General features: G+C 41.2%; 1 protein-coding gene across 1 annotated transcript; it reads right to left on the bottom strand.

Annotated features, from left to right (window-relative positions):
* Positions 1-827: 827 nt before the first annotated feature.
* LOC139153910 (vomeronasal type-2 receptor 26-like) lies at positions 828-17000 on the bottom strand. The gene is made up of 6 exons (XM_070728331.1): positions 16990-17000; positions 16393-16684; positions 14937-15794; positions 13290-13517; positions 11878-12004; positions 828-1729 (listed from the first exon to the last, which is right to left on the bottom strand). Exons 1-6 carry the CDS (start codon positions 16998-17000, stop codon positions 828-830), a joined length of 2418 nt encoding a protein of 805 aa, XP_070584432.1.
* Between the last annotated feature and the right edge of the window lie 153 nt (positions 17001-17153).

Raw genomic sequence — 17153 nt, 5'->3', positions numbered from 1 at the left:
TATTGTTGTGAGCCGCCCCGAGTTTGCGGAGAGGGGCGGCATATAAATCCAATAAACCTAACCTAACCTAACCTAATCGCTTTTCCATTGATTCCTATGGGAAACATTGTTTCATCTTAGGAACTTTTCGCCTTACGAACCTAGTCCTGGAACCAATTAAATTCGTAAGACAAGGTATCACTGTAGCTGGGAATGAAATAACTAAAAAGTATCAAAGATTCAAATTTTCAAATGTAATATAGATTTCCAAATTGATTGAAAGTCCACAACTTAATTAATGTTATGAGACCAAGGTGCCACCTTTTTAGCTATTAAATATGGAGAGATACCAAGAAAGAGATTTTATCAAAAAGAATAATGAATGCAACTTGCAACAACGTAATTTGACAATCAGATGTGTGGGATTCATAACATTAAAAAAATGTTACTTCTCTTGGTTCAAAGAATAAAATGATGTAGCAATGTTTCTAAAGCCACGTTCGACTACTATTTCACTTTTATTAAATACTTGAGATTAAACATGGCATAACCATATACAGTGATTAGCATGCTACAATAGAATACAAGGTCTAATATTTAATTATATTGGAAAATGAATAAAATTCCAGGACTATTTGTTATTTTGTAAACATAGCTATCAAAATAAGTTTTTATAGTGATATATCAAAATAAAAATTAGGTAAGATACATGGAGAAAGATTACAACTATAACTAGGGACTTTTTTAAATAAAAAAAGAACATTGATCATGAGAAAGTATAACTAAATCTCTTAAGTATCTTTCATATGACTCCAATCCATGAATCAACTTCGGCAAAGATGATATCTTCAGGTTTTCCTGCTGATTAAATGCTCTTTTTTGTTCAGTTCAGGTCTCAACAGAATAATGTAGCATTTGGGAGCAAAGATACAAGCCAGCAATCCGGCACTGGAAGATAAAATAGAGAAAATCTCCACAGTGACCATATATTTTCCTTTGGTGCTCAAGTAAGTTGGAACAAAAGTCAGCCACACACTGCAAAACACCAACATGCTGAAAGTGATGAATTTGGCTTCATTAAAAGTGTCTGGCAGCTTCCGGGCAAAGAAAGCTACGGTGAAGCTGGCAATGGCCAATAAACCCATGTAGCTCAAAACAAGATAAAGCATGATGGGTGATGATTCATTACATTGAAGGACAATTTCTTCACTCATGGAAAGCATATCACTATCTGGGAAGGGGGGAGATGTTGCGAGCCATACAATACATATCCCTACTTGAAGAAAAGTACAAGAGAAAACAATGGAGTTCGCCAGTCTTCTCCCTGCCCACTTCTTCATCTTGGATCCTGGCTTTGTGGCCATGAAAGCCAGAACTACGATAATAGTTTTTGCCAACACACAAGAAACCACCATAGTAAAAATGACCCCAAAGGTAGTTTGGCGGAGGAGACATGTTATTGTTAGTGGCCTTCCGAGGAAGAGCAATGAACAAAGGAAACAGAACAGAAGTGAGATGAGAAGAATGTAAGAAAGGTCTCGATTGTTTGCTTTCACTATGTGAGTATTGTGATGTTTCCAAAATGTCTTTAAGATCAGAATTGTGATAGCAGACAACAAGATTGTGCAACTTGCTATGCTGATACCTAATGGTTCTTCATAATACAAGTAGCTTAAAATCTTTGGAATGCACATGTTTCGTTCCTGGTTTGCATATTGATTTTCTGGGCATTTGAAACAATCATCCATATCTGGAAATGTTTAGAAAATTAATAAGAACTCTATAGCTATTTATTACAATATGAAAGGAATGAAGATGTGGACAAGCAACCTATGATAGTCTGGGCACAAAATACAGGGCATAATATTCATTTGGTAGATTGGGAATAAGTATGGAATGGAAACCTTAAATTATCCAAATCTGTAACATATAAAGAAAATTATTATAAGATGTGTTATAGATGGCATTTTGCCCTGACCCAATTGGCAAAATATATATCTAAAAATAAATCCAAATTGTTGCAATGCAAAACAACCAATGACACATTTCACATGTGGTGGTTATGTTCTGAGACAAAAAAAATGGAATAAAATGCATAAATGGCTACAGAAAATAACACATATAACAATATAATTTACTCCAGAGCTGTTCTTGTTGGAAATTTTAAAAAAAGAATACAGTAAGAGTAAAAGAATACTTAATATTGCATATCACAACTGCAGCTAGGATTACTTTCACCCAATTTTGGAAAAATGCAGAGACTCCCCCCAGGAAAAGTAATAACCAATATAATTTATGAATGTTCCGAAATGGACAAACTCACAATGGAACGATAAAAAGAATCAGAATATTATGGGACATGGCAACAGTGGCAAAAAAAATGGATTGAATTTAGGAGAGTTCATGGATAACTCAAAATTAACAAAGATATACGATCTAAATATGTCTGTATATGTAAATAGAAATGTATAATTGTGTTAAAGTAATAAGGTTTGAATAAGAGTACTGTGATGAAAAGTAGTTATGAAACATTTATATGTAACAATGCAGAATTACTAAAAGTATAATCATATTATTGTTTTTCAATAAAAATTGAAAATTTAATAGTTTCTAAAAAAAGAAAATTAATAAGAAAAAAGTAATAATGTTTTTTAATGCCATTTACATAGAAGTTTTATGTGTGTAGTAGTTTTTGCAGAACCTTTAATAAGATTTTAAACCTCTTAATTGGCAATAAAAGAATAAATTAGCATTGCTAGACATTAAGATTGAAATAAGCATGTAAACACCTAGTGGAACACTAGGTGAAACTGAATAAAGGTTTTCCCACTACATTTTGCTTGAGATGGAGCCCAAAATCTAGGCTGGGGAAACAATTTGGGATCATTACTATTATCAAATTAATAGTTTTCTTTTAATCTTCATCAAGAGGATTAAGCAAAAATGTTTTTAAAAAATTGAATAAAATAACAGAGTTTGGACCTTGGAGGTCTTCTAGTCCAACCCTCTGCTTAGGTAAAGAACCCTTCACTACTTCAGATAAATAGTTATCCAATCTCTTCTTAAAAACTTCTAGTGTTGAAGCATTTACCACCTCTGGAGGCAAACTGTTCCACTGATTAATTGTTATATCAGGAAATTTCTCCTTAGTTCTAATTTGCTTCTCTTCTTGACTATTTTCCACCCACTGCTTCTTGTCCTACCTTCAGGTGCTTTGAATAGGGTAGAATAGAATTCTTTATTGGTCAAGTGTGATTGGACACACAAGAAATTTGTCTTTGGTGCATATACTCTTAATGTACATAAAAGAAAATATATATTTGTCAAGAATTATGAGATACAACCAGGGGTGGGCTGCTGCCCATATGGGGAGGGATGCAGTGGGGTAGCAAAAATGGAGCTCTACACCCAATTTGCACTGAAAGGTGAAAGCAAAGGCAGGGCATCCTGCATAAACCATGCCCACAGAGTTGTAGTAAAAATTTTGGTAGCCCTTCACTAGGTACAAAATGATCGTCATAGGGGTCAAATAAGCAATGAAGAAACAATCAATATTAATAAAGATCTTGAGGATACAAGCAATAGATTACAGTCATACAGTCATAAGTGGGAGGAAATGGCTGATACGAATGATGAGAAAAAACTAGTAGTAATAGTAGTGCAGACTTAGTAAATAGTTTGAATTATTTGTTTAGCAGAGTGATTATTTGCTTAGCAGAGTAATGGCATTTGAGAAAAAAATGTTATTTTGTCTAGTTGTCTTGGTGTGCAGTGCTCTGTAATGATGTTTTGAGGGTAGGAGTTGAAACAGTTTAAGTCCAGGATGCAAGGTGTTAGTAAATATTTTTATAGTCTTCTTTTTGACTCATGCAGTATACCGATCCACAATGGAAGGCAGCAATTGTTTTTTTTTTCTGCAGTTCTGATTATCCTCTGAAGTCTGTGCCAGTCTGGTTGGGTTGCAAAACCAAACCAGATAATTATAGAGGTGCAGATGACAGACTCAATGATTCCTCTGTAGAACTGTATCAGCAGTTGCTTGGGCAGTTTGAGCTTCCTGAGTAGGTGCAGAAAGAACATTCTTTGTTGTGCTTTTTTAATGATGTTTTTGATGTTAGGTGATCATTTTAGGTCTTGAGATATGATAGAACCTAGAAATTTGAAGGCCTCTACTGTTGATACTGGGTTGTCTAGTATTGTGAGAGGTGACAGAATGGGATGGTTTCTCCTAAAGTCTACCACTATTTCTACAATTCTGAGTGTGTTCAGTTCTAGATTGTTCTGGTTGCACCACAAGGCTAGTTGTTCAACCTCCTGTCTGTATGCAGTTTCAGTGTTGTCTCAAATGAGACCAATCACTGTTGTATTCTATGCAAACTTCAGTAGTTTGGAGAATACCTTGACTCCTTCTTCTTTGTTATCATGTCTCCACTGGTCCTTGTTATATCAGGAAATTTCTCCTTAGTTCTAATTAAATTAATCTAATTAAACTAGACATACCCAGTTCCTGCAACTGTTCTTCATATGTTTTAGCCTCCAGTCCTCTAATCATCATTGTTGCTCTTCTCTGCACTCTTTCTAGAGTATCAATATCTTTTTAAAATAATGGCAACCAAAACTAGATACAGTATTCCAAGTGTGGCCTTACCAAGCTATTAGAAAGTGGTGTTAACACTTCACATGATTTTAATTCGATCCCTCTTTTTATGAGCCTAGAACTCTGTTGGCTTCTTTGACAGCCGCAGCACATTGCTGGCTCATATTTAAATGATTGTCCACTAGGACTCCAAGATCCCTCTCACAGTTAGCAAGCTACCACATACACTGTACCTATGAAAATTGTTTTTCTTGCCTAAATGTAGAACTTTGCTTTTTTCACCACCACCATTAGATAGTGCCCAATGTTCAGGTTTGTCAACATCCCTCTGTATCTTAAGCCTATCTTCTGGAGTAATGGCCATTGGTGCTAGTTAGGTGTCATCTGCAAATTTGATGAATTCCCCATCTTTATTTATTTATTATTTATTTATTAAATAGATTTGTATGCCGCCCCTCTCCATAGACTCGGGGCGACTAACAACAGTAAAAAATAATATAAACAAATCTAATATTAAAAGTAGTTTAAAAACCCCAATTTAAGAAACCAATCATATATACAAACATACCATGCATAAATTTTGTAAGCCTAGGGGGAAGGGAATATCTCAATTCCCCCATGCCTGACGATAGAGGTGGGTTTTAAGGAGCTTACAAAAGGCAAGGAGGGTGGGGGCAACTCTGATATCTGGGGGGAGTTGGTTCCAGAGGGTCAGGGCTGCCAAAGAGAAGGCTCTTCCCCTGGGTCCTGCCAGATGACATTGTTTAGTCAACAGGACCCGGAGAAGGCCAACTCTGTGGGACCTAACCGGTCGCTGGGATTCGTGCTGCAGAAGGCGGTCCCGGAGATATCCTGGCCCGATGCCATGGAGGGCTTTAAAGGTCATAACCAACACTTTGAATTGTGACCGGAAACCGATCAGCAACCAATGCAAACTGCCGAGTGTTGGTGTAACATGGGCATATTTAGGAAAGCCCACGATAGCTCTCAAAACTGCATTCTGCACAATCTGAAGTTTCTGAACACTTTTCAAAGATAGCCCCATGTAGAGAGTGTTACAGTAGCTGAGCGTCGAGGTGATGAGGGCATGAGTGACTGTGAGCAGTGAGTCCCAGTCCAAATAGGGCCGCAACTGGTGCACCAGGCGGACCTGGGCAAATGCCCCCCTCGCCACAGCTGAAAGATGTTTCTCTAATGTGAGCTGTGGATCGAGGAGGATGCCCAAGTTGTGGACTCTCTCTGAGGGGGTTAATGATTTCCCCCCCAGGATAATGGATGGACAGATGGGATTGTCCTTGGGAGGCAAAACCGACAGCCACTCCATCTTATCAGGGTTGAGTTTGAGTCTGTTGACACCCATCCAGACCCCAACAGCCTCCAGACACCAGCACATCACTTCCACTGCTTCACTGCCTGGACAAGGGGTGGAGATGTAAAACTGGGTATCATCTGCATATTGATGATACCTCACCCCATGCCCTTGAATGATCTCACCCAGTGGTTTCATGCAGATATTAAATAGTAGGGGGGAGAGGACCGACCCCTGAGGTACCCCACTAGGGAGTGACCTAGAGGTTGACCTCTGACCCCCCGCTAACACCAACTGTGACCGGCCGGAGAGGTAGGAGGAGAACCACTGGAGAATAGTGCCTCCCACTCCCAACCCCTCCAGCTGGCGCAGAAGGATACCATGGTCGATGGTATCAAAAGCCGCTGAGGGGCCAAGAAGCACCAGGACAGAGGATAAACCCCTGTCCTGGGCCTGCCAGAGATCATCCATCAACGCAAACAAAGCAGTTACCATGCTGTAGCTGGGCCTGAATCCTGACTGCTGGGGGCCTATATAATCAGTGCCACCACCTTCTCAACAACCTTCCCCATAAAGGGAAGGTTGAAGACTGGGCGATAGTTATTGAGAATGACTGGGTCCAGGAAAGGCTTCTTGAGGAGGGGGCGCACAAATGCCTCCTTGTAGGGATCCGGAAAGGACCCCCTCCCCAAAGAAGCATTGACAATCTCCTGGACCCAGCTCCGTGTCACCTCCCTGCTGGCCGAAACCAGCCAGGAGGGACACGGATCCAGTAAACAAGTGGCAGAACTCACAGCTCCAATGGCCTTGTCCACTTCATTAGGTGTCACCAGATCAAACTCTTCCCAGACAGATGGACAAGTACGGGCCCCAGTCACCTCGACTGACTCATTGTCAGTCGACTCTGTTTTCCAATTAGAGTCAAGGCCCGCTCGGATCCGAGTGATTTTATCAGTGAAAAACGTGTTAAAATCCTTGGCACTACTCTGCAAGGGCTCCCCAACTCCCCCCTGGTTAAGAAGGGAGCGGGTCACCCTAAACAGAGGGGCTGGGTGGGATTCTGCTGATGCAATCAAGGCGGCATGATACGCACATCTTGCCTTGAGCGCCATTTTGTAAGTCTTAATGTAAGCTCTTACCAGTGTTCGATCGGATTCGGACTTACTCTTCCTCCATCACTTCTCTAGACATCTCTTCTGGTGTTTCAACTCCCGGAGCTCCTCATTGAACCATGGAGCTCTACAGGGTCTAGTGCCGTGGAGTGGTCGCAACGGCGCAATTTGGTCAAGAGCCTCTGCTGCAGCCTTGTTCCAGGCCTCAGCCAGAGACTCTGTCAAACTGTGGACGTGTGTATCTGGAATAACCCCAAGCACCTTCTGAAAACCTTCTGGATCCATCAGGCATCTGGGGCAGAACAACCTAATCGGTTCCGCCTCACTGCAAGGAAGAATTGGAGCCAGGAAGTCAAGCCGCAGTAGAAAATGGTCTGACCATGACAAAGGCAACACTTCTAAGCCCCTTAGTCTCAGACCATTACTCAATTGCTCAGAGAGGAATACCATGTTGGGTGCGTGCCCCCCTCATGGGTTGGACCCTGTACTACTTGGGTCTGGTCCATGGCTGTCATGGTGGCCATGAACTCCTTTGCCAGTCCAGAGGTTTCGCTGAGTGACGGCAGGTTAAAGTCCCCCAAGACAATAATTCTGGGGAACCCCACTGCCAGCCCGGCTACCTCCTCGAGTAGCACAGGCAGGGCTTGTGGCACGCAGCTGGGAGGCAGGTACATGAGAAACAGGCCCACCTGAACCCCTAAGTCCAACTTCACCAGGAGGGACTCGCAACCCGCAATCTCTGGGGCAACGAGTCTACGTAGGCCAAGGCTCTCCCTTACTATAATAGACACTCCTCCCCCCCTTCCCTGGGATCGAGGATGATGCCATATCTGAAACCTGGCTGGGCAGATTTCAGAGAGAGGAACTCCTCCCTCCTGGCCCAGCCAGGTTTCAGTTACACCGATCTCTGGGGTGGCAGAGGGTCGGAATATCCCTGTGTTGCTGGGGAGAGGCAGATACGGCAGGGGTCACAGAGTTAGCCGTTCCAGGGGAACGAGGGACCGTTGCTTAATAACGGTCCGTTGTTCCGGCTCTGTGAACCCAATCTTGGGTACTGGTGATGAGTGTAACTCTGGCCCTGGGCTCAGGTTGCTGCTGCTCAATGCCAGGTCGGTGGTAAATAAAGCTCTCCTCATCCGGGACCTGATCCTGGATGAGGAGGCCGACCTGGCTTGTATTACTGAAACCTGGCTGGGCCCGGAGGGAGGTGTTCCCCTCTCTGAAATTTGCCCAGCCGGGTTTCAGATATGGCATCAACCTCGACCCCAGGGAAGGGGGGGAGGAGTGGCTATTGTTGCCAGGGAGAGCCTTTGCCTGCGTGGACTCATTGCTCCGGAAATTGCGGGTTGCGAGTCTCTCTTGATGAAGTTGGACTTAGGGGTTCAGGTGGGCTTATTTCTCACGTACCTGCCTCCCAGCTGCGTGTCAAAAGCCCTGCCTGTGCTACTCGAGGAGGTAGCCGGGTTGGCGGTGGAGTTCCCCGGACTTATTGTCCTGGGGGACTTCAATCTGCCGTCACTCGGCGAAACCTCTGGGTTGGCACAGGAGTTCATGGCCACCATGACAGCCATGGACCTGACTCAAGTAGTTCAGGGTCCGACTCACGAGGGAGGGCACGCACCTGACATGGTATTCCTTTCTGAGCAACTGAGTAATGGTCTGAGACTAAGGGGCTTAGATGCGTTGCCTTTGTCATGGTCAGACCATTTCCTACTACGGCTTGACTTCCTGGCTCCAATCCTTCCCCGCAGGGAGGCGGAACTAATTAAGATGTTCCGCCCCAGATGCCTGATGGACCCTGAGGGCTTTCAGACGGCGCTTGGAGTTATACCAGAGGCACTTGTCCACAGTTCGGCAGAGTCTCTTGCGGAAGCCTGGAACAAGGCCGCAGCGGAGGCTCTTGACCGGATTGCGTCTTTGCGACCTCTCCGAGGTGCTAGACCCCGTAGAGCTCCATGGTTCAACGAGGAGCTCTGGGAGTTGAAACGCCAGAAGAGACGTCTAGAGAAGCGATGGAGGAAGAGTAGGTCTGAATCCGACCGAACACTTGTAAGAGCTTTTATTAAGACTTACAAAGTGGCGCTCAAGGCGGCAAGATGCGCGTACCATGCCGCCTTGATTGCATCAGCGGAATCCCGCCCGGTCGCTCTGTTTACTGTGACCCGCTCCCTTCTTAACCAGGGGGGAGTTGGGGAGCCCTTACAGAGTAGTGCCGAGGACTTTAACACGTTTTTCGCTGATAAAGTCGCTCGGATCCGAGCCGACCTCGACTCCAATTGTAAAACAGAGTCGACTGACAACGAGTCAGTCAAGGTGACTGGGGCACGTACTTGTCCACCTGTCTGGGAAGAGTTTGATCTGGTGACACCTGATGAAGTGGACAAGGCCATTGGAGCTGTGAGTTCCACCACCTGTTTACTGGATCCGTGTCCCTCCTGGTTGGTTTCGGCCAGCAGGGAGGTGACACGGAGCTGGGCCCAGGAGATTACCAACACTTCCTTGGGGAGGGGAGTTTTTCCATCACTCTATAAAGAAGCGCTTGTGCGCCCCCTCCTCAAGAAGCCCTCCCTGGACCCAGCCGTACTTAACAACTATCGTCCAGTCTCCAACCTTCCCTTTATGGGGAAGGTTGTCGAGAAGGTGGTGGCACTCCAGCTCCAGCGGTCCTTGGAAGAAGCCGATTATCTAGGTCCCCAGCAGTCGGGTTTCAGGGCCGGTTACAGCACGGAAACCGCTTTGGTCGCGTTGATGGATGATCTCTGGCGGGCCCGGGACAGGGGTTTATCCTCTGTCCTGGTGCTCCTTGACCTCTCAGTGGCTTTCGATACCATCGACCATGGTATCCTTCTGCACCGGCTGGAGGGGTTGGGAGTGGGAGGCACTGTCCTTCAGTGGTTCTCCTCCTACCTCTCTGGCTGGTCGCAGTCGGTGTTAGTGGGGGGCCAGAGGTCGACTCCTAGGTTTCTCCCTTGTGGGGTGCCTCAGGGGTCGGTCCTCTCCCCCCTGCTATTCAACATCTACATGAAACCGCTGGGCGAGATCATCCAAGGACATGGGGTGAGGTATCATCAATATGCGGATGATACCCAGCTTTACATCTCCACCCCATGCCCAGTCAACGAAGCAGTGGAAGTGATGTGCCGGTGCCTGGAGGCTGTTGGGGCCTGGATGGGTGTCAACAGACTCAAGCTCAACCCGGATAAGACGGAGTGGCTGTGGGTTCTGCCTCCCAAGGACAATCCCATCTGTCCGTCCATCACCCTGGGGGGGGAATTATTGACCCCCTCAGAGAGGGTCCGCAACTTGGGCGTCCTCCTCGATCCACAGCTCACATTAGAACAACATCTTTCAGTTGTGGCGAGGGGGGCGTTTGCCCAGGTTCGCCTGGTGCACCAGTTGCGGCCCTATCTGGACCGGGACTCATTGCTCACAGTCACTCATGCCCTCATCACCTCGAGGTTCGACTACTGTAATGCTCTCTACATGGGGCTACCTTTGAAAAGTGTTCGGAAACTTCAGATCGTGCAAAATGCAGCTGCGAGAGCAGTCATGGGCCTACCTAGGTATGCCCATGTTTCACCATCACTCCGCAGTCTGCATTGGTTGCCGATCAATTTCCGGTCACAATTCAAAGTGTTGGTTATGACGTTTAAAGCCCTTCATGGCATCGGACCAGAATATCTCCGAGACCGCCTCCTGCCGCACGAATCCCAGCGACCGATTAGGTCCCACAGAGTGGGCCTTCCCCGGGTCCTGTCAACTAAACAATGTTGGTTGGCGGGCCCCAGGGGAAGAGCCTTCTCTGTGGCGGCCCCGGCCCTCTGGAACCAACTCCCCCCGGAGATTAGAACTGCCCCTACTCTTCCTGCCTTCCGTAAACTCCTTAAAACCCACCTTTGCCGTCAGGCATGGGGGAACTGAAACATCTCCCCCTGGGCACGTTTAATTTATGCATGGTATGTCTGTGTGTGTGACTGTTAGCATATGGGGTTTTTTAAATATTTAAATATTTTAAATTTGTCTGATTGCTTATGATTTGTTTCTACATGTTGTGAGCCGCCCCGAGTCTTCGGAGAGGGGCGGCATACAAATCTAAGTAATAAATAAATAAATAATGCCAGGTCGGCCTCCTGATCCAGGATCAAATCTCAGATGAGGAGAGCTTTATTTACCACCGACCTGGCATTGGGTAGCAGCAGCTTGAGCCCAGGGCCAGAATTACACTCGTCACCAGTATTCTGGGTTGAGCTCACAGAGCCGGAACAAGGGATCGTTATTAAGCAGCAATCCCTCCTTCCCCTGGAATGGCTAGCTCCGTGGCTCCCACCATATCTGCCTCTCCCCATCAACACCGGAATATTCTGACCCTCTGCCCCCCCCCCCCAGGGATAGGTGCCCTCCCTCCTGCCTCTACAGCGTCAGGTAGTCCACATATATCATTTGCATCATTCCCATTCACCTCACCCATATCATAACCCCACCCACCCCACCCATAACAATTATTCATTCCATACATACTATACCCACCCCAATTATCCATCATTTTAAGAACCCCCCAATAATTTAATTAAAAAGAAGTTAAAAATAAAATTAAAATTATCTTAATACTAAAATACTAATTCAGCTATATGACATAGCTAAAAATCAATAAAAACAATAAAAGCATTAAAAAACTAAATAACAATAAAGGGAAAGTCAGTCAGTCGACAGTTCTTCCATCTATCTTCTTAGCCAAATCATATTCTCATTGTATTGCTTCTGCACTCTCATAAATACTATATAGAGAATTAGGATGTGTTCATTCATATCATAATAGGAAATATCTTCATGTTGCATCATTTTTTTTGTTCAGTTTCTTTATATCTTACAAACAACCTTACCTGTTTTGTTAGCTATCCACCCATTTGGACAAGGTACACAATTGTAACAACAAAATGGTTCTCCTTCCTTTGTCTCCTTGTGATAACCAGGCTTACAATTGGCATTACACATAGAGATAGGTTTTGTCTGTTGGCAGTATAAGGTGAAGAAGATTATTCATAAAGATATTGCTTTATTTAAAGTAGTTATATCTTCTTGTAATCATTAATGCTTGGAACATGACATGTAGAAAGGTTTTTAAATTTTTAAGTATAGAAGTTTTTACTATTGCTGTTGCGCATATTAAAATAGAATCAAGTCTGTAATTCTATAGCCTTTTAATCAACATAGGCTTAACTGAAATTGTTGCGGCTACCAGGTGAGGTATCTGTACTGCACTAGTTTGCAGTGAGGTATCATTAGTATGCTAATAATATCCAGCTCTATATGTCTACCCTAAGCTTCCTGATTTGACATCCTGGTCAAGTGCCAGGAGGTTATAGGAGCCAGGATAGGGTATCGGAGGCTTCAGCTGTACATAAATAAAGCTGAGTGGCTTTGGCTATTTTGGCCTATTGGTGTCAAGGTTGTTCCATCTTTACTTCTGAGATACACTAGTACAGTGGTACCTCGACATACGAGTTTAATTCGTGCCAGAGCCGACCTCATATGTCGATCAATTCATATCTCGAACCAATGCATTTAGATTTGGCTTTTTGCGCCGAGATAACTGGAAAAAATGGAATTCTTGCGCCACCTAGTGGACGCTCGGCTCATATCCCGAATTTGTGTCGAACAGAAATTTTGCTCACGGCTCAGCTCGTAACTTGGAATACTCGCATGTGGAGCAGCTCGTATCTAGAGGTACTACTGTATTTCACAATCCCAGACAGGCTTGTTACACAATCTGGGATTTTACTTACACTCATGTCTCCTGCTAAAAGAACAAATGGCAACTATAGCTAGAATAATATTTGTACATATTTGGATTATGTGACAATTACAATTGCTCCTAGACAGAGTGGTTTTCTTTACTATCACCCAGGATTGTGTAACTTTCTGTATGAGTTATTGCAACAAACTGTGCAATAAAGAGCATTTGGATGTTTCCATTGGTACAAGATTGGCATGCTTTGGGACAAGAAATGATTATTGGCAGGATCTATAAAATGTGTCTTTTCTATTCAGCTATAGCCTTATGTGAACCACCCATACAAAAATCAGGATGCTTACATAAGGGCTTAAAGAATTAGTTCTACGTCCTTGAGCACTGAGTGCAAAGAGGATCCCATTTAATAGTTCCCAATTATAATATGTGATTCCTCCTCCCTCTTAGTTGATATTTATTTTACAACACCCAGATTAATTTCATGAGATGGGGAAACAATACAAATTGAAAAACAAAAAAATAATAAAAATATATTTTATCTACTTGGTTATATCCTTGGTGCCATATTATTTTCTTTTCCTTAATGATAAGTTGTTTATCTGGAGATGCCCATTGATCCATCCTTCCAACTTTCACTCCAATGAAAGATTGATTTGGGAATGTGACCCAATTTATGATGTCAAATCCTGCAACCAGAGAGCCCTCCTGGTTAAAGGAAATTTTGTCTCCAGCACTGTTGTTAAATGATAATGATTTTAGGAAATAAGATAGCTGGATTGAAAACAGACAGAAAAAAGTTATTGAGATTCCACTGACTTCAATTTTGCCTTGAGTTGTTTTCCTTAAGATTAATTTGTCTTTGAAACCATCATATGAACAGTTTATTTAAAAAAAATTAAAATGAAAAACTGATCTTTATTATTAAAGTATTTATCCATAGTATTCTCCACTTATTTTTGTATCTCCACTCCATTCTTTCTGTGAATTTCTGTTTAGTTATTTTTTTTGGTTTTAAAGTCAAGATGGATTAATAACTGTTCTTGCAATAATGGCTTGTCATTGCCTTCTTCCTTTTGCTGATAGATAATGATTTGTACAAGGTCACTCAGCAGGCTTCATGCTACTAATTCCTACTTCTACTTTTTCCCTTCTTTCTTTTGTCCTTCCTATATCTGTTTCCAAATAATAATATTTTTTTCTAGTACTATGATGTTTTTTTCTCCTTATTGTTTATTCAGGACATTGCTCAATACATTCAGCACCGTAAGTAGTTCTGTACATAAAACAAAATTGCCCAAGGGACTTTCATTCACATGCCTTCTGATTCAAAACATTTTCCAGTCAAAAAGATACATTTTAAAAATAATATGATTTAGATTTACACCTCTTATACTCAGAATTTTTCCTTTAAATATTACTTAAGAAAATTATATCATAATTTCATATCACAAGATATATTTTCTTCTTTGTTAATTGAACTATTAGTCATTTTATGAAAATGCATACATGTCAGGAGTTCAATCAATTTTATTTCAGAAAAAATGATAACAACACTATAATAAAATTAAAATATTTGGTCCTAAACCAATATGGAACAAATAACTAATATATAACAATTCTATATAAATTGGAAATAAAGATGCAAAGTCACATGGATGGAATAAAATAAGGGAACAATAACATTATTAACATAAAATTGCAGAACAAGATTAAAATGAAAACAATCGTATATAACTGCAATAATTTTACAATGAAAAATATAAATCTACAACTAATTAGGAGAGATAACTATAAAAGATCACAAGTAGTAAACATTTTTAAATGGTATTGTAATCTAACACCACACTTACTTAGACTAACTTTAATAACATTCTTGGGATTCAGCACAACCAAATACAAAATAGAAATAGCAAAAGTATAAAATAGAATGGTTTTTTTGTATTTAAAAAGAGAAGGTTGGAAATAGCAAGGAAAGTGGATTATAAATATTATAGAGCATTCCTTTCAAGAAAGGAGAGGAAAGAAAACACAACAAGCAGGACTAAAGTCTTCAGTTATTTTGGAGAAATATTGTGAAATAAGTGGGCTGGAGAAACAGTTTTATGGATTGAAAGAATTAATACATCCTGATATTTGGCTAAAATCAATAGCAAAAGTATTTAAAGTATAAACTCTATTTAAGTTAATTACCTGCCAAGGCTGCTGATTCAGGCATTTCATTTTATCTCTTTCTTCCATTAAATTATTTCTGGAAACTGATAAACAGATGGCATGTAAGGCATGAGCCACAGCATGAACAGCATTGTAGATACTATAGCTTTGGCCAGATATCCTCATTGGAAAGACATGCTCAGGGAGATTCTCTAGCTTTTCGAACCCTGTGCAGGCATCCCCATTCTTATTATGAAACCTAGAGCCTTGGAATGGACAATCAAAGGCCCTAGCCCAGAAATCTCTTACAAAACCATCTCCTTTTGAATTCAAAATGTTTCTGTTCTGGATAAATTGCTGGAATCTCTGGATTTCATTGGACTGAGCTATAAAGGAAAAAGCACCATGGAATTCTGATATATACCAATCAGTATGTCCAATAAGGCTCTTTAACTCCATCCCAGAAGTCAGAAGCCAAACATGGCCTTTAGGTTTTTCTAATGAGTTCTTTATCATGCGTTGAACTACAGAAGATAGTAACCATCTTAAGAAGATCGCGGATTTCATGTCTCCACTGAAAACCAGTACATTGGCTTTGCTGTTCATGACTTGATAATAAAATTTTGCTGCACATTTTCTGAAGTTTACATCAGAACACAAAATGAATGTAAATACCTCTGCAGTACAGATTCCATTTTTTGAAAATTCTGGAATGATGACATTTATGACACTCTCTAAATGCAACCCATTGGCAATAAAGAATGCAATCCAATTCCAGTTGAAATGATGGAGTAATTTCATAATCCCTCTGTATTGAAACAGTACATTTGGAATCATCTGATAGTAGTAAAGCAAATTGTTCTTTTCTGTTACTATCATTCCAGAGCCATAAATAAACTGAAAAGACATAGAGAGAAAAAAAGAGCTTTTCAAAAATAATGGAATTTCAGTATTTGAATAATCCAGATCTTTTTCTGAGTTTGTTCTTTTTCAATTGTTACAATCATTGCAGTTTAATAGTATATGATATCTTAATTTCAGATCTTTAAATTTTATTGAATTGTTTTAAGTAAAAACAATGAAATTGTTTACCCCGTTTGTACTCAGAAAAATGTAACACTGAGCAAAATATGGTATTTTAATATAAAACAAAGTTTGTGGCTATGGCTTGATGGAGACATATGATATACAGTATGTGGGCAAAGTTTCTCTTACTTTATAATTGTTATTGAGTTCAGAAACCCTGTAGATGACTTGGGTTCTTCATTTATCTTTCTTCTTCTTCGTTTTCTTCTTCTTCTTCTTCTTCTTCTTCTTCTTCTTCTTCTTCTTCCTCCTCCTCCTCCTCATCCTTACCTTCATGTTTATCCTCCCTTAATTATTGGCAATGTATTCTAAAGTTATTCTTCACAATTGTCAGTAGCAACAATGAATATTTGTTAGCATTAAATCTTAACACATTTTCTACCTTATTCTCTACATATATGCATCCTACCTGTGGAATTTTGTAGATGCCCAAAATATTGGGTTTCTGATGGGAACGTTCAGAGGTCAGATCCTCAGTAACTGCCAATAGAGCATCCTGGGTGCCACATTTATAGTTGGGTAAAAGATTGTTTTTTGAGGAGAGAAATTGTAATGCAGCATGATAGGTCCACTTGGAACTCATATAGTTGTCAAAAATATTGAACCCCAATGTAATGTTGGGTAACATTATAGGGTTTTCATTTATTTCCTTTACAGCAAAGGCCAAAGCTAAGATGTGTTGATAATTCTCTGTCACTACCCTGCAAAAGGATTTCAATATATATTTTCAGCATGTGACAAACTTTATATTTATTATTATAATGTCAGCCTTATGGTTTTTTACAGTAAGCTTTTTCTTGTACATTAAAATATTGTAAGATCTTGATAAAGAAGGCACTATTTCTTGTTTTGTGTAATACCCCTGAAACTGAAATTTTCCTGATATTCATATCTCATGCTTCAACCAGTTTTATCTGCCATTAAGAGCAGTGTGACTAATTTAATTACATGGATAAACAAACATTTTTAAATGATAAGAGTACAAATGAAGTGAGAAAAAGACAACATCCTATGCATTCTTGTGGAATGGAAGTGGGAATATAATTGACTGCCTTAGTGAGCTTTACAATAATGATATATTTGTGGGGTTATATGTGAGTCAAAAAGTATATCTCCTAGTGATGCTAGACAATTAATGTAACAAATTACTATTAAAATCTGCGAAAGGAA

The sequence above is a fragment of the Erythrolamprus reginae genome, chromosome Z (genome assembly GCF_031021105.1).
Source record: "Erythrolamprus reginae isolate rEryReg1 chromosome Z, rEryReg1.hap1, whole genome shotgun sequence".
NCBI classification, from domain to species: Eukaryota; Metazoa; Chordata; class Lepidosauria; order Squamata; family Dipsadidae; genus Erythrolamprus; species Erythrolamprus reginae.
The sequence above is the reverse complement of the archived record's forward strand: the minus strand, read 5'-3'. Positions and strand labels throughout refer to the sequence as shown.

Excerpts from the sequence above, each read along its gene's own strand:
- LOC139153910 (XM_070728331.1), bottom strand. Across the intron at positions 15,795-16,392 it reads GCATCTACAAAATTCCACAG|TTTATTTATGGCTCTGGAAT; the intron begins GTAGGATGCATA and ends ATGTCTTTTCAG. Across the intron at positions 12,005-13,289 it reads GGCACCAAGGATATAACCAA|ACAAAACCTATCTCTATGTG; the intron begins GTAGATAAAATA and ends TACTGCCAACAG.